Consider the following 17462-nt stretch of genomic DNA (forward strand, 5'->3'; position numbering starts at 1 on the left):
TCTGCTTTTTAAAAGGTAATATAAGAAAATCAATGAATTCCAAATTCATAATTATCTTCTTCTGTCACAATTCTTTTTTAATATGTGTAATGTGTACAGTGCATTTTACATACATTGTGGAACAAATAGACTCCAAGTATTCGATTCATCCCCTAACTCCAACCTTTTCAACAAGAAAGAAATATATACATACAGACCGACAAGATTATTTATGCATGGACCCAAAGATTATTTCAATTCAAAATTTAATCAAACGATATTTTTACCACGTGGATTATAAGGATGGAAAATAATTCAATTTTGTATGGGTACCTAGTACTTATCTTATCACCACTAACTGATGCACTGCATGATGCAAGGTGAGGTCCAACAAGACTATATGAATAGATTTGGTCCATCGCAGGTTACAAGTGTTTGGTTTCAAACGACTGAATTAAATATATAAATAATATTCTTATAAATAGTTAAGTTCAAAAAAAAAATTCTTGTAAATAGGTTTATCACAAATGTTTTAGTTCAGTGATGTACTTCAGTACTTGATATGATTAGTTTTGTAGGAAAACATGGTGGAGACTGGAGGTTATGCATTAACAATAAACTAATCTTTAAGTATTCTGAATGTCACTAGTTCAAGCAAGTTGTGTCAAATAAAATTTGAAATTGCAGTTTAGGAGATTCGACCAGTGCTATAATTTAAACAAATCGTATATTTCTTGTAACTGTAAAACTTGCATGATATATCGTCATCATTTTTTAAATATCTTTTATGTGGTAAATTCACATCATGTTATAATCATGCAATTAATCATTTTCTATTGCATTTTCTACTTTTGAATGTTCGATGGTTGATTTTCGTAATTTTGAAAACGGATGGCTTATAGAGTTTATCACAAAGAAAAAAAAAGAATTGAGTTTTACCAAAAAAAAAAAAGAATTGAGAAATGTAAAGAAAAAATAAATAAATACGAGACAAGGTATTTAGTAGCTATGTGTACTAAGACAGATTGGGAACGTGCACCAAGTACCGATGCTCCGACCACTTCCACGTGGTAAAACAGCTCAGCTTGTGCTCTGACTTTTTGACCGCACGTGGTTATGCGTCCGTGCACGTGTGGATGAACCAGACTGTGCGATCTCATCGCCCACCTCATGACTCATGAGTCGTCCGATGGCTACCGTCAAGTAACTGAACGGCTCTGATCGAGATTCGAATCTCATTTGCTTTCTGTGTGGGCGTCCTATTAACGTGCTAACGTCGTTACATGTTTACAGTTTCTCTTTTATTTGTCCCACGATACTCATTTTATTTCGTGCTATGTGAAAGCTATATTTTGCATGCTCTCCTTTCCTTTTTTTTGCATGCTCCCCTTTCACATATGAAGATTCCTTCTAAGGTACTGACATGCTTTGATCATCGAATATTTTAATGTGTGCACACAAATTCTTTTAGATATGGACATGTATTTTTTTTAGCTCACACACACACCTATATTTATATGCATCCACTAATTTCATTTGCATGGAGATTTGACATTATATAAAGGTTTTTTTTTGCTGAACATATATATAACATTTTTGATGCATGCGATTCATGCGATTCATTTATAAAGAAGATATACAATTAATTATTTTTCTTATTTTTTTGTCATCATATTTCATACTCCTTCCGTTTCTAAAAGATTCATGTTTTAGTATTTTTACACTTATTAAAAAAATATATCAAATGTTAGCTACCAATACATTATTTTCCGTAATCAATTATTTCCCACAAGTTTTCACCAATAGAATTTTAATAAATATAATTATGTTTTTTTAAGTTTACAATTTACATTTAATTTATGCATTGAAAATATGAAAAATATATTTTTTTGAAACAATTTTTTTAAAAAAATATGGATCTTTTTAGGAACAGATAGAATATTAAATTAAAAAAAAACAATTCACTCCAAGGTATAAGTTATAATATAGTCTTTTTTTTGGAACTAAGGTATAACATAGTTAGTTTTTTTTTTGTAAGCTATAACATAGTTAGTTTTGCAGATTAAGTTTAGTAATTTTGGCTAAAACATCAGCTTTAGAGTTTGTCTTTCTAGAGATTTTCATAAAGCAAAATGTCTCTCATGTATTAAGAAAGCCTCGAGCATTGCTATATGCGTCCTTATCTACTTAGCTTAAATTATTCGTTATATACGCCCTCAGCATAGAGAAGGGAATATGGGTGGAAAATATAATATAAAATGTTCTTAATCAATCAACAAAGTACGGCTGAGAAGTTATAAGCATTCTGAAATGTTGAAAAGCAAAACTTCAAAATAATACGTTGGAAAGCAATATACGATGTCAAAGAAGAAAAAGAAGGGGAAAAGAGCAATAATGCATAATTTAGCAATCTATCGAATGGTGAAATGGTGTTTTATAATTGGAAGGTTTTTACCCCGCCCGCCAAAAAAAAAAATTTACCAATCAAATAGTGGGATTGATGGGCAAGTGCTTTAGAAATATTGTAAGATCTCTCTATATCCTAAATTATCTCTACAGTCTAAATTTTTGTCAATTATGCTTTGTAAAATTTTTTTAAAGCTACAAATTTTTTATTAATTTATTTTTATCTGTGGAAAACCATAAATCTAGGGTGCGATTGGTAATGGCTGTAGCTTTAAAATTTTTGCTGTAGAAAAAAATCTGTAGACTTTTTGATGTGGCTTTAGATTTTATTGCTGTAGAATTTTATGGAAAGCACTAAACAATTGCTTTGAATATTTGGCTCTGCAGAGCACTTGTACAGCTGTAGATTAATTCAAGAGCTGTGGTTTCAAAAAAAAAAATTAAAGCTTGATTGCTTTGAATTTGGTGCTGTGAAAATAAATAGGGCTGTAGACAGCACCTACAGCAACTACCAATCACCCCCCTAGAGCACTTATTTTTTGCTTTAGAAAATTTATATGTAAGCCATTGAATCTTTTAAAACCTACAACTAATATTCTACAGCAAAAAAAATCTACAACTTTCTAAAGCAAAAATATAAAAAAGCTACATCTTCTTCCAATCATTTTCAAAGTTGCAAATATTTGTCTTTATGTTTTAATAAAAAGATAACTATTATCTCCGCTTTAAGCTATACGCTAAAAAAAGAAAACGAATATATCCAGAAGTGAAAACTCTAAATATGTATATATATATATTATTAATATGCGATTATACGTATATATCTCATATTTTAATATGCCACATTATGTGTGTTAATTAGATTCAAATTTATAATAAAAAAATATGATTTTCAGCTAAATTCTCGTTGTGTCAATCTCTATTATTTCTTTAGCTTTCATCTCAACAAAAGCATGGCAGAGTCACTTACTCTCTCAGCAGAAGAAATAACTTGAAGCTTGCCAATTCGTTTCACATCACTTAGTACGACGCCGTCTAGAGTGAAGAATCTGCTTCTCTCTTGCCCTAAAGCGAGTTAGGGCTTAAGACAAAGTAGCACCACTTTTGATTTGTGTCTCTTTGTTACGTTTTTGTCGGTTTGTGTAACCGATCAACTCAAGCTATTGGCTCCTCACTCACTGAAACTTGACCAAAGTTTATCTTCACCCTCACAATATCATTATATATGAGCCACAAGAAAAAGAATCAGTAGATGTGACGGTCATGGACGGTGGTTACGATGAATCCGGAGGAGCTTCTCGATACTTCCACAACCTCTTTAGGCCTGAGCTTCACCACCAGCTCCAGCCACAACCTCATCTTCAAACTCACCTTCAACCTCAGCCTCATTCAGATGATGAATCTGACTCCAACAAGGATCCGGGTCCACCAGATTCTGACCCGGTTACCTCGGGTTCATCTCAGGGAAAGCGTTCACGTGGACGTCCTCCGGGATCTAAGAACAAGCCGAAGCCACCGGTGATTGTGACAAGAGATAGCCCTAACGTGCTTAGATCTCATGTTCTTGAAATCTCATCTGGAGCCGACATAGTTGAGAGCGTCAACACTTACGCTCGCCGGAGAGGGAGAGGTGTCTCCGTTCTCAGTGGTAACGGCGCGGTGTCTAACGTCGTTCTCCGGCAGCCGGCAACAACTCATAGGAGTAATGGTGGAGTTGGAGCCGGAGCTGGAGGGGTTGTGACTTTACATGGCAGGTTTGATATTCTTTCCATGACTGGAACGGTTCTCCCACCGCCTGCGCCGCCGGGAGCCGGTGGTCTGTCAATATTTGTTGCCGGTGCACAAGGTCAGGTGATCGGAGGAAGCGTGGTGGCTCCGCTTGTGGCTTCAGGTCCAGTGATACTGATGGCTGCATCCTTCTCTAACGCAACTTTTGAGAGGCTTCCGCTAGAAGATGAAGGAGGAGAAGGTGGAGGAGGAGGAGGTCCACAACCCCCTACGTCAGCATCACCACCTTCCGGAGCTGGTCAGGGAGATTTAAGAGGTAATATGAGTGGTTATGATCAGTTTTCTGGTGATCCTCATTTGCTTGGTTGGGGAGCTGGAGCAGCTTCAAGACCATCTTTTTAGATTTGAAAAACAAATATGTATGTCAAATAGCTATAACTTTTAAATTTGAAAATAAGATAATCATTTCATGATGACATGTTCTTAATTATTTATGTGTTCTTTTGGTTTTGAATTTAGTTTATCATGAACATTTGGATTCGTATGTGGATATACAATTCACCATCTACATTTCCTCTTCTTTTATATATAATAAATAGGGTTCTGTGCTGAACTATGAAATATTATTTGTCAGATGCTTGACTTCCCAAAAATTGATATTATAAGCAATTTTTTTGTCATATGACTTGCCTTCTTATTGATCAAAGTCATTGAGTTCACTCACACATAGATTTGGTTTATATTAGTATGCACAATCCCATTTTAGGGATAGCTATGAAAGATAATCAGTTAATGTAAGTTTTTATGCATATCAACCTGCAAATCAAACATCTTTCTCATTTTCAGTTACCACATATTTGGAATAATCCTCAGGATTGTATATTTGGGAATGTTAAAAGTAAATATCTTCTTGTGATTCAAATTTCATGTATTTTTTTATATTAAAACTCTACAATTATTAATTAGATCTGAAGAAATTGGTTTTGGAAACGAACCAACTTGGAATATGAAAGTTACATGAGAATAGTAATAGTGTGTAATACCTTGGACCAAGCTTCTTTGGAAAGGCAATCAACTGAACGAAAAAAATATATAAAACACTAAGTAAATGAAAATAGATAAATTCATCAAACTCAACTATTAGTAATGGCCATTTTCTTCATTATGTTAAACAATTGTTGACAGTCTGATATAAACATCATCGAGTTCTTCTGACCAATAAGCAGAAACAAATTCATAGCCTAACTGTTAAACTCCGTATGAAAGGAAGACAAAAACCGTATTACTTGCAAATGAACCAAAAGTCAATCCATCATCCTCTGTAACCATTCCACCTCTTTAAAATTCGTCGTCCTTGACAACCTGTTGTGAACCTCCTAAGCTTAAGTTCGGGGATTCTCACCTTCATCAAGCGATTTTGGAACATATTGGTGTATATGCACAATCCCTTTTTATGGGATAGCGATGAAAGCTAATCACTTAATTTCTTTACTATGTATATTAACTAACAAATCAATTTTATTTCATTCATTTAGCTATCACATACTCCCTCCGTTTTTTAATATAAGTCGTTTTAGAGAAACTTTTTTGTTCCAAATTATATGTCGTTTTCGGTTTTCTATGTAAAATTTATTAATAGTTAATGTTGTATGACCAATGGTAATATATCTTCTATTTTTCTATTGATTGAATTGTGGTTAGGTAAATAATTAATGATGTTTTTGTTTAGAAAATATAAAAAGTTAATGATTTTCTTAATCTGCGTACATAGCTGTAAAACGACTTATATTAAAAAACGGAGGGAGTATTTAAAATCCTCAAGATTGTATATTTTGGGAATATTAATTATGAATATACATTTTTTTGTTTTGAATTTAATGTAGTGAAAGAGCCTTCTAAATTTTTTTAACATATTGAAAAACTTCAAATAAAAAATGTTTAGGAACTTAATCCCTTAATTTGATGATATATACGTTTTTAATCAACTGTCTTCTTTGTGCGTGTTTCGATGAGATCAATATAAATCTTTCTTCGATTTTATCAATTAATCGTGAAAATAACGCTTCTAAAAATTTACGGAAAAAAAAACGTTTTGAAAATTTGAAAAAAGTTTTAAAGGAAGTGGTTACAACAATAAAAACATATCACAACAAAAAATATTTATACGTTACGATATAAACATACCATTGAAGAAGAAGGTTTTTCCATTGATAATGACTAGATTAATGGTGGAAGCACGAGAACATTACATGACCTGCCAAAACAAAAGCATGAAAGACATTTGGGTTTGAATTTCATCAGTTTCCATTTAGATGAATTGACTAAGAAACCCTTCAACAATATAACCAAGTGGGGTTTTGAGTACCAAGGTGTGTGAAAATGAGGAATGCATCAAGTCCCTAGGGAGAATATGTAGTGACAATCTGAAAACAAATAGTAATTTTTTAAGTTTCGTGTATATATAGGAAATTTTTTACATGACCAATGCCTGTCTTGTGGTGAATTATCTCCAATTAGCTAGGGAAGTTTTTTTTATTTGCGTAAGAAATTGAGTAATTCAAGTGTACTCTTTTATTTTATTTTGTCCATATATGTATGCACATTGACCATGCTAACACAAACTACCAAACTATATATACATCATGGTCAATTTAAGTAATTTACTGATAACATTAACTTGCTATAAGACCATCAGACCATGATGAATTTGGATACAATCCTTTTTGTATTGTAATTTGTAAATGTTAGATTAAGAATTTTATATATTTGGCTTTTTAGGGCATGAACCATGTACAGAGAATTAAAGGGTATTGTACTTTGGCGACCTTTTAGATACATGCGATAAGACTTTATCTTTTGAAGATTTCCATGTGGTTGTATCATGTGCCTTACATGCAACTGAGCAACACATGACTGAGAACAAAGTAGATGCTATATTGTTTATTGAAAATTTTTATAGACAATTTATGCCTATGATTGAACTGATACAAATAATAATTAAAAAAATGATGATCGTAGATACATACATTATGTACATACTACGTATTGAGATTGAGTATAGGCCATGAATCTTGATACTGTATGTGCATACGGTCGGGACAATGGTTTTAAGTTTATTCTAGCTCAGTGTTTATTATGGTGGGTTACTAAGTATTTACCAAGTAGACTGATATTTGACATTTATAATGATCAGAGAATTATAAAATTTAATGTAATTTTATTAATGAACTACCATAATTTAACAAATTTATATAAAACGCATTATGAAAGATATATATGTATCATACATAGTGCAGACTGCGTGAGTATTTATGGATCGCCCAAGCAACACGCCGCAAAGGAGGCCTGGTTTTAGGCCCATTATACTTGGCCCAAACAAATACATGCTTAGAAAACCATAACATTCCTACTAACTTTAATGGAAGACAATACATCAATGTTTTGTTCGCATTTCTACTTCAATCTTCTGAACTCAAGTTAACAGTAACATTATCACATTTGCTAACGTTTTTAGTTCCTTCTGATACAAACGAATCTCTAAAGAAAGATAGAGGTCGTCGAAATCACTGAAGAAACATAGAGAAAAAGAACGAGCTCATCACTTTTGAGATGAGATTCCTTTCACTGCTCAAATGGGACACGCACGAACAGTCGACCGTGCAGGCTCACGACCGCTGATGTGTGCAGCGGATCGATTCTTGCTGGAAAATTCACAACCTACCAAAAACCAAACTCAAAGTTAAAAGACAGAACTATTCTTTAGTTTACTGGAGAGTAAGAATCAAACCTTTTTGAAGGGTGTGATTCCCCAAGGATTGTCAAGTTGTTCAGGCTGGCCTGCTATAACCAGCCGCCCTGCAGGGTCTGACTGAACTCGAACCTGCAACAGGAAAGCAACTTATGTCTGAATAACTCATTTCGTATACAAAGATTCACTAGCAACCAAGGTAAAGATTCTTTGTACTAGTAATAGATCTCTCTTTTAGTATGCATGTGACAAGCAACTGATCAAGATACTTTAGGAGATTTGAGTTTTAGGGAAAAAGCTTTTACCTCTTCACGAAGAAGTCCAGGTATCAGTGCAAATATCTCAAAGCAGTCTTTCTGTAAATAAAGATAACAAAAATAATTCAGATTCAAAACGAAACAAGGCTATCTCGTTTCAAGAGCTGTGGTAATGATGATGCATTACATATGTGAGGCTGAGGTACTCACAGTTTCTCTGACAGTTATCTTCACCCAGTCTGCAGGTGGTCCAACATCTATAACCTCGGCGATTGACCTATTAAGCCAAAATCATATTATTAATCAAACACAAGAAATAAAACGAGAAAATGCTCTCTGTTCATTTAATCTCATGCACTATTTCTCGAGTGGTGATTCTTATAACTACCACCCAGAGAAGACACTGCTTGCTATCCAGAAGTGGATAGAAGACTCTGTGTGCACATAGTAAAGCGATCTTGCAGAAGAGGCACAAATCTCTAAGAGATGATTAGCTTTCTTAACTGTTTGTCTGTTTCATGTGATAAAACAAGGTCCATGCCGCTTGGTGTTTTTTGTTTATGCACCCCTGAAAAAAAAAATAAAAAAAAAAATAAACACGGTTGCATTAGGTAACACCATGTTAAATAATAGAGAATCGTCGCAGCTGCTTCAGGAATAATTACCAATGTTTTTGAGGTTCTTTTGCTTTGGGGTAGAACTCAAGCCTTTATCCTATAAAGAAGTACAAAAAGCATCATGGCGCATAGCAAATCATAAAGAGTACGTAGGATCTAAATAGATACCTTAACAATAGGCTCAGTAACATCTCCAGATTCAAGAAGGCGCTGAGAATGCCAACCTTGCATAGCACGAGCTGCAGCATCTCTTCGTGCCCTGCCTGACCCAGAGCCTTGGTGGCTGATAGCCTACAAAAGTGCCCTTACTTCAATGAGGGAAAACAGGGGAAGTATGTAGGTCGTGTACATATTATTTAGCTGATGTTACGAATATCAGAGATAACTCCAGAGATTTTACTCAACTATTATGAGGTATGACAGCATTGATAAATATCCTTAAATTAATGTATTAAACATGTCCATAAGAAATTCTAACCTCTTTTTCAAGGCCAGCAGGTGGAAGAACAGGTAAACCAGGAAGGTTAAGCTCACCATTTTGCCTTAAATGCTTTTCATACTCCAAGAGTGACTGCACTTGGAAAATAAGGGTACAAATCATGAAGAATTTACATCCATATGATTTGATAACACAGAAATTAACGAGAATATTCAATGTTTCAACAGAGATAGTCCGACACCATACTAGAAAAAGAAGCACAAACAAACTGTCTGAACTGACTGAACGACTACGAACATGCTGATCTCGATGCAGCTTCCTTAAGAACAAAAAAAAGAAGCAATTGAAATTTACCTTCTCATAGAAAATGCGGAATGTCCAGGAGACTGTAGTGCATGTCCTGGATAAGACAATTGTTGGATATATAGTAATGGAAAAGCATGGAATGTATTATCAACAAAAGAAGCGTGTGAAGCAAGTCTACAAGGTTATATGAAGAATCACGTGATCTCTCAAGATGCAGGACCACAAGCGAATGAGCCGTTGCTCCTGCCATAAAGCAAAAGCAACCGATCCTCTTGTCGGGTAAAGAGAATCAAAGGATAAGTTCAAGCTGTCTTCATTAAATGACTCCGTACAAGAAGCACATGTGGTCAAGCGTGAGATACGGGTTGGGTAGTGATTCAATTATATATATGAGACTTGTTGTATTGGAGAGAGGCGTGAGAAAGAGGAGAGAGAACAAACTCATAGCATAAGCTAGATTTGTGTTCTTGGAGAAGAGTGTAGAGATAAACCGGTGAGAGTCTTGTAAAGGCCTTAGGGTTTTGATATCTCTGTAAACACTTATTGATCTAGTGGATTCCGGGAGAAAGATCCCGGCCAGACGTAACGACCCTAGTTAACGGGCGTGAACTGGATAAACTTGCTTGTGTGCTCTGTTTTTCATCTTCTCTGTTTTGCTCTGTTCTTTTCTCTGTTTCACAAACAAAAGGTCTTCATCATCTAACTTGAAAGTTCGTTGGTCTATCTTTGGTGTGTGACTTAAACAGAAGGCTCAAGGAGACGTCTTTGAAGTTGGAGTTTCTTCACATATTGGTATCAGAGCCCTAGGTTCGAGGGTACATGGTTCAGATTTGATTCAGCTGGTCAAAGAATCATGAAGTCAAGGGTAGAGTTGGAGCAGTTCGATGGACATGGAGACTACATGTTATGGAAGGATAAGCTACTGGCTCAAATAGATCTTCAGGGTTTGAGCAAGGCTCTGGAAGAATCAGGAAGATCTAAGGCCAGAGTACAAGATCCAGATGAAACAGAAACCGAAAAGAAGGAGGCTGCAGAAAAGGAAGAAGCTTTAGACGAAAAGATGAAAAAGGCGAGAAGCATCATAGTTCTGAGTGTAACCAACCGCGTTCTGAGGAAGATAAGGAAAGAAGAGACTGCAGCAGAGATGATAAAAGCTTTAGATCAGCTCTATCTAGCTAAAGCTCTTCCAAACCGGTTTTATCTAAAACAGAAGCTCTATGGTTACAGGATGTCAGAAAGCTTATCCATAGAGAGTAACATAGATGAGTATCTCCAACTCATAACAGATCTGGAGAACATCGATGTTACGGTGTCTGATGAAGATCAAGCCATTCTCCTTCTCATGTCGTTACCAAAACAGTTTGATCAACTTCGAGACACGCTGAGATATGGCACAGGAAGAACAACGCTGACACTTGATGAAGTTGTTGCTGCTATATATGCAAAGGAGCTCGAGATAGGATCAAACTCTCGCAGTAACAAAGGCTCTGGAGAAAGTCTGTACGCTCGAGAGAGAGGAGAGTATAGAGGAAGATCTGATAATAGGGACAAGTCACCAAGACACAACAAGTCTCGGTCAAAGTTCAAAAGCAAGAAAGGGTGTTGGACTTGCGGTGAAGAGGGACATTTCAAAAACTCATGTCCGAGTAGAAACAAGTCTCAAGGCAAATCCAAATACCAAGCTAGTAGTAGCAGAGGTGAAGCGGCTATGGTTAAAGACAACAGTGAAGCCACAGGGCTGTATGTGTTAGAAGCTCTATATCTGACAGGTATAAGCTTGGAAGATGAGTGGGTAATGGATACAGGATGCAGCTATCACATGACTTACAGAAAAGAGTGGTTTGAGGATCTGAGAGAAGATGTTGGAGGTTCAGTTCGAATGGGAAACAAGACTACATCAAAGGTCAGGGGAATAGGTAATGTCAGAATCAGAAATGAAGATGGATCTACCTTCTTGCTCACGCAAGTGAGATTCATTCCGGATATGGATAGAAACCTATTATCTATGGGTACCTTAGAAGAGCTTGGGTGTGGTTTTGAGTCAAAGAATGGACTCCTGAAGGTCACAGATGGAACCAGAACTCTCATGACAGGAAAGAGACATGAGAAGTTATATCTACTTCAAGGTAAGCCAGAATGTGGACAACTGTTAGTAGCTGAAAAAAGAAGTGATGATACACTTCTGTGGCATCGGAGACTAGGCCATATGAGTCAGAAAAACATGGATCTTATGGTCAAGAAAGGGCTGCTTGATCGGAAGAAGATCTCAACGTTTGGTATGTGTGAAGACTGTGTATATGGAAAGGCAAAGAGGGTCAGTTTTGCGGTTGCAACTCATGACACAAAGGACAGACTAGACTACATACACTCTGACTTGTGGGGAGCTCCTTCAGTGCCAACATCTCTCAGCAAATGTCAGTACTTCATCTCCTTTATAGATGATTATTCACGGAAGACATGGGTCTACTTTCTGAAGCACAAAGATGAGGCGTTTGCAAGTTTTGTGGAATGGAGTGTGATGATTGAAAACCAAACAGAGAGGAAGATTAAGATCTTAAGAACTGATAACGGTCTTGAGTTCTGTAATCAAAGGTTCAATGATTTCTGCAAGGAGAAGGGTATAGTGAGGCACAGAACATGTGCATACACTCCACAGCAAAACGGAGTTGCAGAGCGTATGAATCGCACTATCATGGAAAAGGTAAGGAGTATGTTGAGCGACTCTGGACTTCCAAGAGTGTTTTGGGCTGAGGCTACTCATACTGCAGTGACCTTGATCAACAAGACACCTGCATCAGCAATAAACTTCGAGATTCCAGACAAGAAATGGTCAGGAAGAGCTCCAGTTTACAGCTATCTGAGGAGATTTGGATGTGTATGTTTTGTTCACTCTGATGATGGAAAGTTGATGCCAAGGGCAAAGAAAGGTGTTCTTCTTGGCTATCCTCCTGGAGTGAAAGGATACAAGACATGGCTGATAGAGGAGAAGAAGTGTATGATCAGCAGGAATGTGATATTTCAGGAGAATGCAGTATACAGAGATGTTAAGAAGAAAGGAAAGGAAATTCAAACCGATGAAGAGCCAACAGACGCTTTCCTTGATCTTGATCTATCAGAGAGCAGTGATATGACATTAGGTGGAGATATGACTTCAGGTGGAGATCATTCGGAAGAGACAGTATCCCTGGATGATCACCAGACAAGTCAAGACGGTCAGCAGTCAGAAGAAGAAGTCACAGTAACCAATTTACAACAAGATTCTGAAACAGCTGATGTAGATTCACCAGAAAGCTATCACTTAGCTCGAGACAGAACAAGAAGAAATATCATGGCTCCAAGAAGATTTGATGTTGAGGGATATTTCGGTGAAGAGACTGATGATGAAGAGGACTTTTTTGATGCAGAGGCATTGATTACAACAGTTGAAGGTGACCCTCGTGAACCTGCTGATTACGCAGAAGCATTAAGAGATGAAGATTGGGAGTTCTGGAAAGGAGGGATGGGTGAAGAGATGGACTCTCTAAACAAGAACTTCACCTGGACTGTTGTAACTAGACCAAAAGGACAGCGAGTCATAGGCTGTAAATGGATTTACAAGCGAAAGCCGGGAATACCAGGCGTTGAACGACCAAGGTTCAAATGCAGACTAGTTGCCAAAGGTTATGCACAAAAGGAGGGGGTAGACTACACAGAGATCTTTGCACCTGTGGTTCGTCATGTGTCTATAAGGATACTGCTTGCTATAGTTGTGGAAGAAGACCTGGAACTGGAACAGTTAGACGTCAAAACGGCTTTCTTGCATGGAGAATTAGATGAAAAGATCTACATGGAAGCTCCAGAAGGTTTTGAGGATCAGTTCAAGAAAGATGAGGTCTGCCTTCTAAACAAGTCACTCTATGGTCTAAAACAGTCTCCAAGGAAGTGGAATCAGAAGTTTGATGGGTTCATGACAGAGATCGGGTTTGAGAAGAGTTCAAGGGACCATTGTGTTTACATAAAAACACTTGAAGATGGTTCAAAGGCATATCTATTGATATATGTTGATGATATGTTACTTGCAGCAAGAGATAAGAAGGTCATTTCTGAACTGAAAAGAAAGCTCAGTGATAAGTTTGAAATGAAAGATCTTGGTGCTGCAAAGATGATTCTCGGAATGGAAATATCAAGAGACAGAGCTGCAGGGAAGTTGTGGTTATCTCAGGAAGGTTACATGGGGAAGGTTCTTGAAGTTTACAAGATGGCTGAGGCGAAACATGTTGTAACACCTATGGGAGCACACTTGAAATTGAGAGCTGCTACAAAACCACAGTTAGTGAAGGACGCTGAATACATGAAGTCTGTTCCTTACTCAAACGCAGTAGGAAGTATCATGTATGGAATGATTGGAACCAGACCTGACTTATCTTATTCTCTGGGGATAATCAGTCGGTTCATGGCAAATCCTATCAAGGAACATTGGATCGGAGTCAAGTGGGTTCTAAGATACATAAAGGGTACTCTTAGAACTAAGCTGTGTTACAGAAAGGGGAATGAGTTCACTCTGAAGGGCTACTGTGACTCAGATTACGCAGCTGATAAGGATAGGAGAAGGTCAATTGGTGGCATGGTATTCACTCTTGGTGGGAATACAATCAATTGGAGGTCAGCATTGCAGAAAGTTGTGGCTCTTTCCACGACTGAGGCTGAATATATGTCTTTAACAGAGGCGGTGAAGGAGGCATTATGGCTAAAGGGAATTCTGAAAGACTTCGGATATGAGCAGAAGAGTGTGGAAATTTTCTGTGATTCTCAAAGTGCCATTGCCTTATCAAAGAACAACGTGCACCATGAAAGAACAAAGCACGTTGATACCAAGTTCCACAAGATCAGAGATGTTATAGCTGATGGACATGTGGAGGTGTTGAAGATATCTACCCTGACTAATCCGGCTGATATCTTCACAAAAGTCTTACCCGTAAGCAAGCTTCAAGCCGCACTGAACTTGCTACGTGTAAGGTCTGAGTAATTGGACTCAGGAACCGGGATCAGGAATCCAGTAATCTAGATCGTTTCTATCATCTCTCCCAAGCTCTCAAGAAGGCGCTTAAGGATAATGCTTGATCTTCTTCCATTGCTATATAGGTGGAGTTTTGTTGGATATATAGTAATGGAAAAGCATGGAATGTATTATCAACAAAAGAAGCGTGTGAAGCAAGTCTACAAGGTTATATGAAGAATCACGTGATCTCTCAAGATGCAGGACCACAAGCGAATGAGCCGTTGCTCCTGCCATAAAGCAAAAGCAACCGATCCTCTTGTCGGGTAAAGAGAATCAAAGGATAAGTTCAAGCTGTCTTCATTAAATGACTCCGTACAAGAAGCACATGTGGTCAAGCGTGAGATACGGGTTGGGTAGTGATTCAATTATATATATGAGACTTGTTGTATTGGAGAGAGGCGTGAGAAAGAGGAGAGAGAACAAACTCATAGCATAAGCTAGATTTGTGTTCTTGGAGAAGAGTGTAGAGATAAACCGGTGAGAGTCTTGTAAAGGCCTTAGGGTTTTGATATCTCTGTAAACACTTATTGATCTAGTGGATTCCGGGAGAAAGATCCCGGCCAGACGTAACGACCCTAGTTAACGGGCGTGAACTGGATAAACTTGCTTGTGTGCTCTGTTTTTCATCTTCTCTGTTTTGCTCTGTTCTTTTCTCTGTTTCACAAACAAAAGGTCTTCATCATCTAACTTGAAAGTTCGTTGGTCTATCTTTGGTGTGTGACTTAAACAGAAGGCTCAAGGAGACGTCTTTGAAGTTGGAGTTTCTTCACAACAATTAAACAAAATAATGTGGATGTGAAAATCAAACAAAGACGGATAAATTACAGAGTTTTGAAGAAAGAAAACAAGCCATACTTGGGAGGATTGAAGGATTCTCCAACTTGCCGCCATAGCTTAGACGCAGTGACCTATGTAAGAAAAATGAAAAAAAAAAAATCATAGGCATTTGGAGTGCCATATACATAGAGACATTCAACCAACGAGAAATCGATTTTAGTACACAATTCCAAAAAATATCACAATGAAGTAAACTAAATCATATGCCAAACAAAAAATGATGCCAAACGACTAGTATAAATAACCTAGAAGAAACTTTAACCAACTGAACAAAATGGGGGAGAGAAAGGGTTTATGGTTTAGTAAAGAAAGGAAAGGGGGATAGTTACCACGTCATAGCCACCTAACTTGATGACGGCTCGCCATAGCCTACATTTGCAGAGCAAATTAAGGCATGCATATAAGCTAAACGAGTTTTCGAAGAAGTAAAGCAAACAATATCCAGCAACTACTCACTTGAGACAGTTTAAGGGCTGTCCATAAAACTTGGGAGCTTTAAAATCCAAGAAATTCTCCTTGTTATAAGCCTCAACTTCTTTAATAAACTCCTGTTGATCCTCTGGTCTCCCTGCTTCATCAACCTGTAAAAGAAAAAAAGAAAAAAACATGAACTTGTAATGCAACAAAGAGACCACAAGCAAGCTTGACATTACCTCAGAGTCACTTAGCAACCAAGTCTTCCACTTCTTAACACTCTCAACAGCAACTTGAGGAGTTGATGAGGATTCCTCTTGGCCACCATCACTGCTAATCTTCTTCTCAGACTGATCAACATCAGCAATGGGAACATCAGGCAAATGAAGATCAGTGTCCAAAGTAAGAGTCTTATCCTCAGAAGCAACATCTTGCTCTTCCATTTCGGTGTCCGCCATTGCTACAAAGCTGAAGAAACAAAGAATCAATCAATCAATCACCGATCAAATCCATTCATAAGTGATCTCTGATCTCTCAATTGCGGATTGAGAAAACTTAATTGAGAATTGGAACGCCCAATTGATCAAATTAGAAACGGTTACCGGAGTAAAACGGACGCGGGAGACGGAAGGTGTTTTTGGTTTAGAAGCCGGAGGAAATTGAAGGACGCCGGCGGAGAAGATGGGAGCCAATTGATCAAATTAAAAAATGTATGGGGTTAAAACGAAAGATTTAACAGTTCGCTTTAATGGGCCTTTTTGGTATTACGAAAGAAGTTGGAGCTCTTATGGCCAATATAAATAACAAAGCCCGTTACTTTGTGGTTTGGGCTGGTCATTCACTCATCGAGTTCATTTGGAAAATAATATAGTTAGACACACCAAAAACAAAAGAATGATGAATGGTTAAATAGTTGATACTAACACATGTTCCATGCTGCTTCTTGACCGTAAATTGTAATTATGATTTTTTTCTCATTACCTAATGGCAAATAATTGAGAATCTAATGAATTGATGTGGATCCAAAGGATACCAATATTGTCATTTAAAGCATGCGGAATGAGTTGAAATGTTAGCTTTTGATCCCCACATCTCCAACTATACAAAGCAAAATTTTGTTAAGTATGCCACGTGTTTAGTTATCATTGAAGAACATTAAAGGAGTGCACCATATATATCGGTGTGACGCATCTTTTGTTCACGTTCACCGCATGCACAGTGTTGCATCATAGCTAGAATATCAACGATGCTTGAGCTTTTTCCAAAATTATCTTCACAAGCCTTGCGGTTAAGAGAGTGGTGCATTCCTAAGAATGGTTTATGGAAAAGAGCTTTATTGTAAATTTGTAAGTGTACCCCACTTTTACGACAAGTTAATTGCTTGATGTTAAGGTCCGTAAATGTAGTAGACTATATAATGTTTATACAAAATAAACGAAATAATCATTTAAATATTATCTTCCACCGTCTGATAAACACTATGGGATATATATATCTCTCTACGACTCTACGTATTCGACAAGAACGACCACTAACTAAACAAGGTGACACTTCGTAGTCGATGTGACGAAAGGCATGACGACGGTCTTATATAACTATGCTCGGACAAAGCCTGCTGGTACATATTTTGTATCCATGCATATACATACGACAGTCTAGAAAACAACTTTATCAACAAAAACAATCTAGGAAA

General features: G+C 37.1%; 2 protein-coding genes across 3 annotated transcripts; one reads left to right on the forward strand and one right to left on the reverse strand.

Annotated features, from left to right (window-relative positions):
- The first annotated feature begins 3296 nt into the window (after positions 1–3296).
- On the forward strand, positions 3297–4627 carry LOC111199321 (AT-hook motif nuclear-localized protein 29). The gene has a single exon (XM_022689245.2). It carries the CDS (start codon positions 3649–3651, stop codon positions 4513–4515), a length of 867 nt encoding a protein of 288 aa, XP_022544966.1. The 5' UTR covers positions 3297–3648; the 3' UTR covers positions 4516–4627.
- Positions 4628–7493: 2866 nt separating this feature from the next.
- Positions 7494–16623, reverse strand: LOC125576379 (AT-rich interactive domain-containing protein 5). 2 transcript variants are annotated; one of them, XM_048736311.1, is made up of 14 exons: positions 16372–16623; positions 16009–16237; positions 15812–15936; positions 15685–15724; positions 15374–15426; positions 9529–9574; positions 9214–9306; positions 8904–9026; positions 8784–8832; positions 8623–8686; positions 8329–8395; positions 8167–8217; positions 7901–7993; positions 7494–7830 (listed from the first exon to the last, which is right to left on the reverse strand). In XM_048736311.1, exons 2-14 carry the CDS (start codon positions 16225–16227, stop codon positions 7735–7737), a joined length of 1119 nt encoding a protein of 372 aa, XP_048592268.1. In that variant the 5' UTR covers positions 16228–16237; positions 16372–16623; the 3' UTR covers positions 7494–7734. The 2 variants fall into 2 exon arrangements, with proteins under 2 accessions (XP_048592268.1, XP_048592266.1); XM_048736309.1 differs by having other exon boundaries at positions 8306–8395; positions 8622–8686.
- Positions 16624–17462: the final 839 nt, after the last annotated feature.

The sequence above is a fragment of the Brassica napus genome, chromosome A7 (genome assembly GCF_020379485.1).
Source record: "Brassica napus cultivar Da-Ae chromosome A7, Da-Ae, whole genome shotgun sequence".
Classification (NCBI taxonomy): domain Eukaryota; kingdom Viridiplantae; phylum Streptophyta; class Magnoliopsida; order Brassicales; family Brassicaceae; genus Brassica; species Brassica napus.

Bases quoted from the DNA above. Each gene is read 5' to 3' on its own strand.
- LOC125576379 (XM_048736309.1), bottom strand. From the start codon at position 16,227: ATGGCGGACACCGAAATGGAAGAGCAAGATGTTGCTTCTGAGGATAAG. The intron at 15,427-15,684 runs GTAACTATCCCC...TTTCTTACATAG, and splicing joins AGTTAGGTGGCTATGACGTG to GTCACTGCGTCTAAGCTATG. The intron at 8,833-8,903 runs GTATCTATTTAG...ACTTCTTTATAG, and splicing joins TTACTGAGCCTATTGTTAAG to GATAAAGGCTTGAGTTCTAC.
- LOC111199321 (XM_022689245.2), top strand. From the start codon at position 3,649: ATGGACGGTGGTTACGATGAATCCGGAGGAGCTTCTCGATACTTCCAC.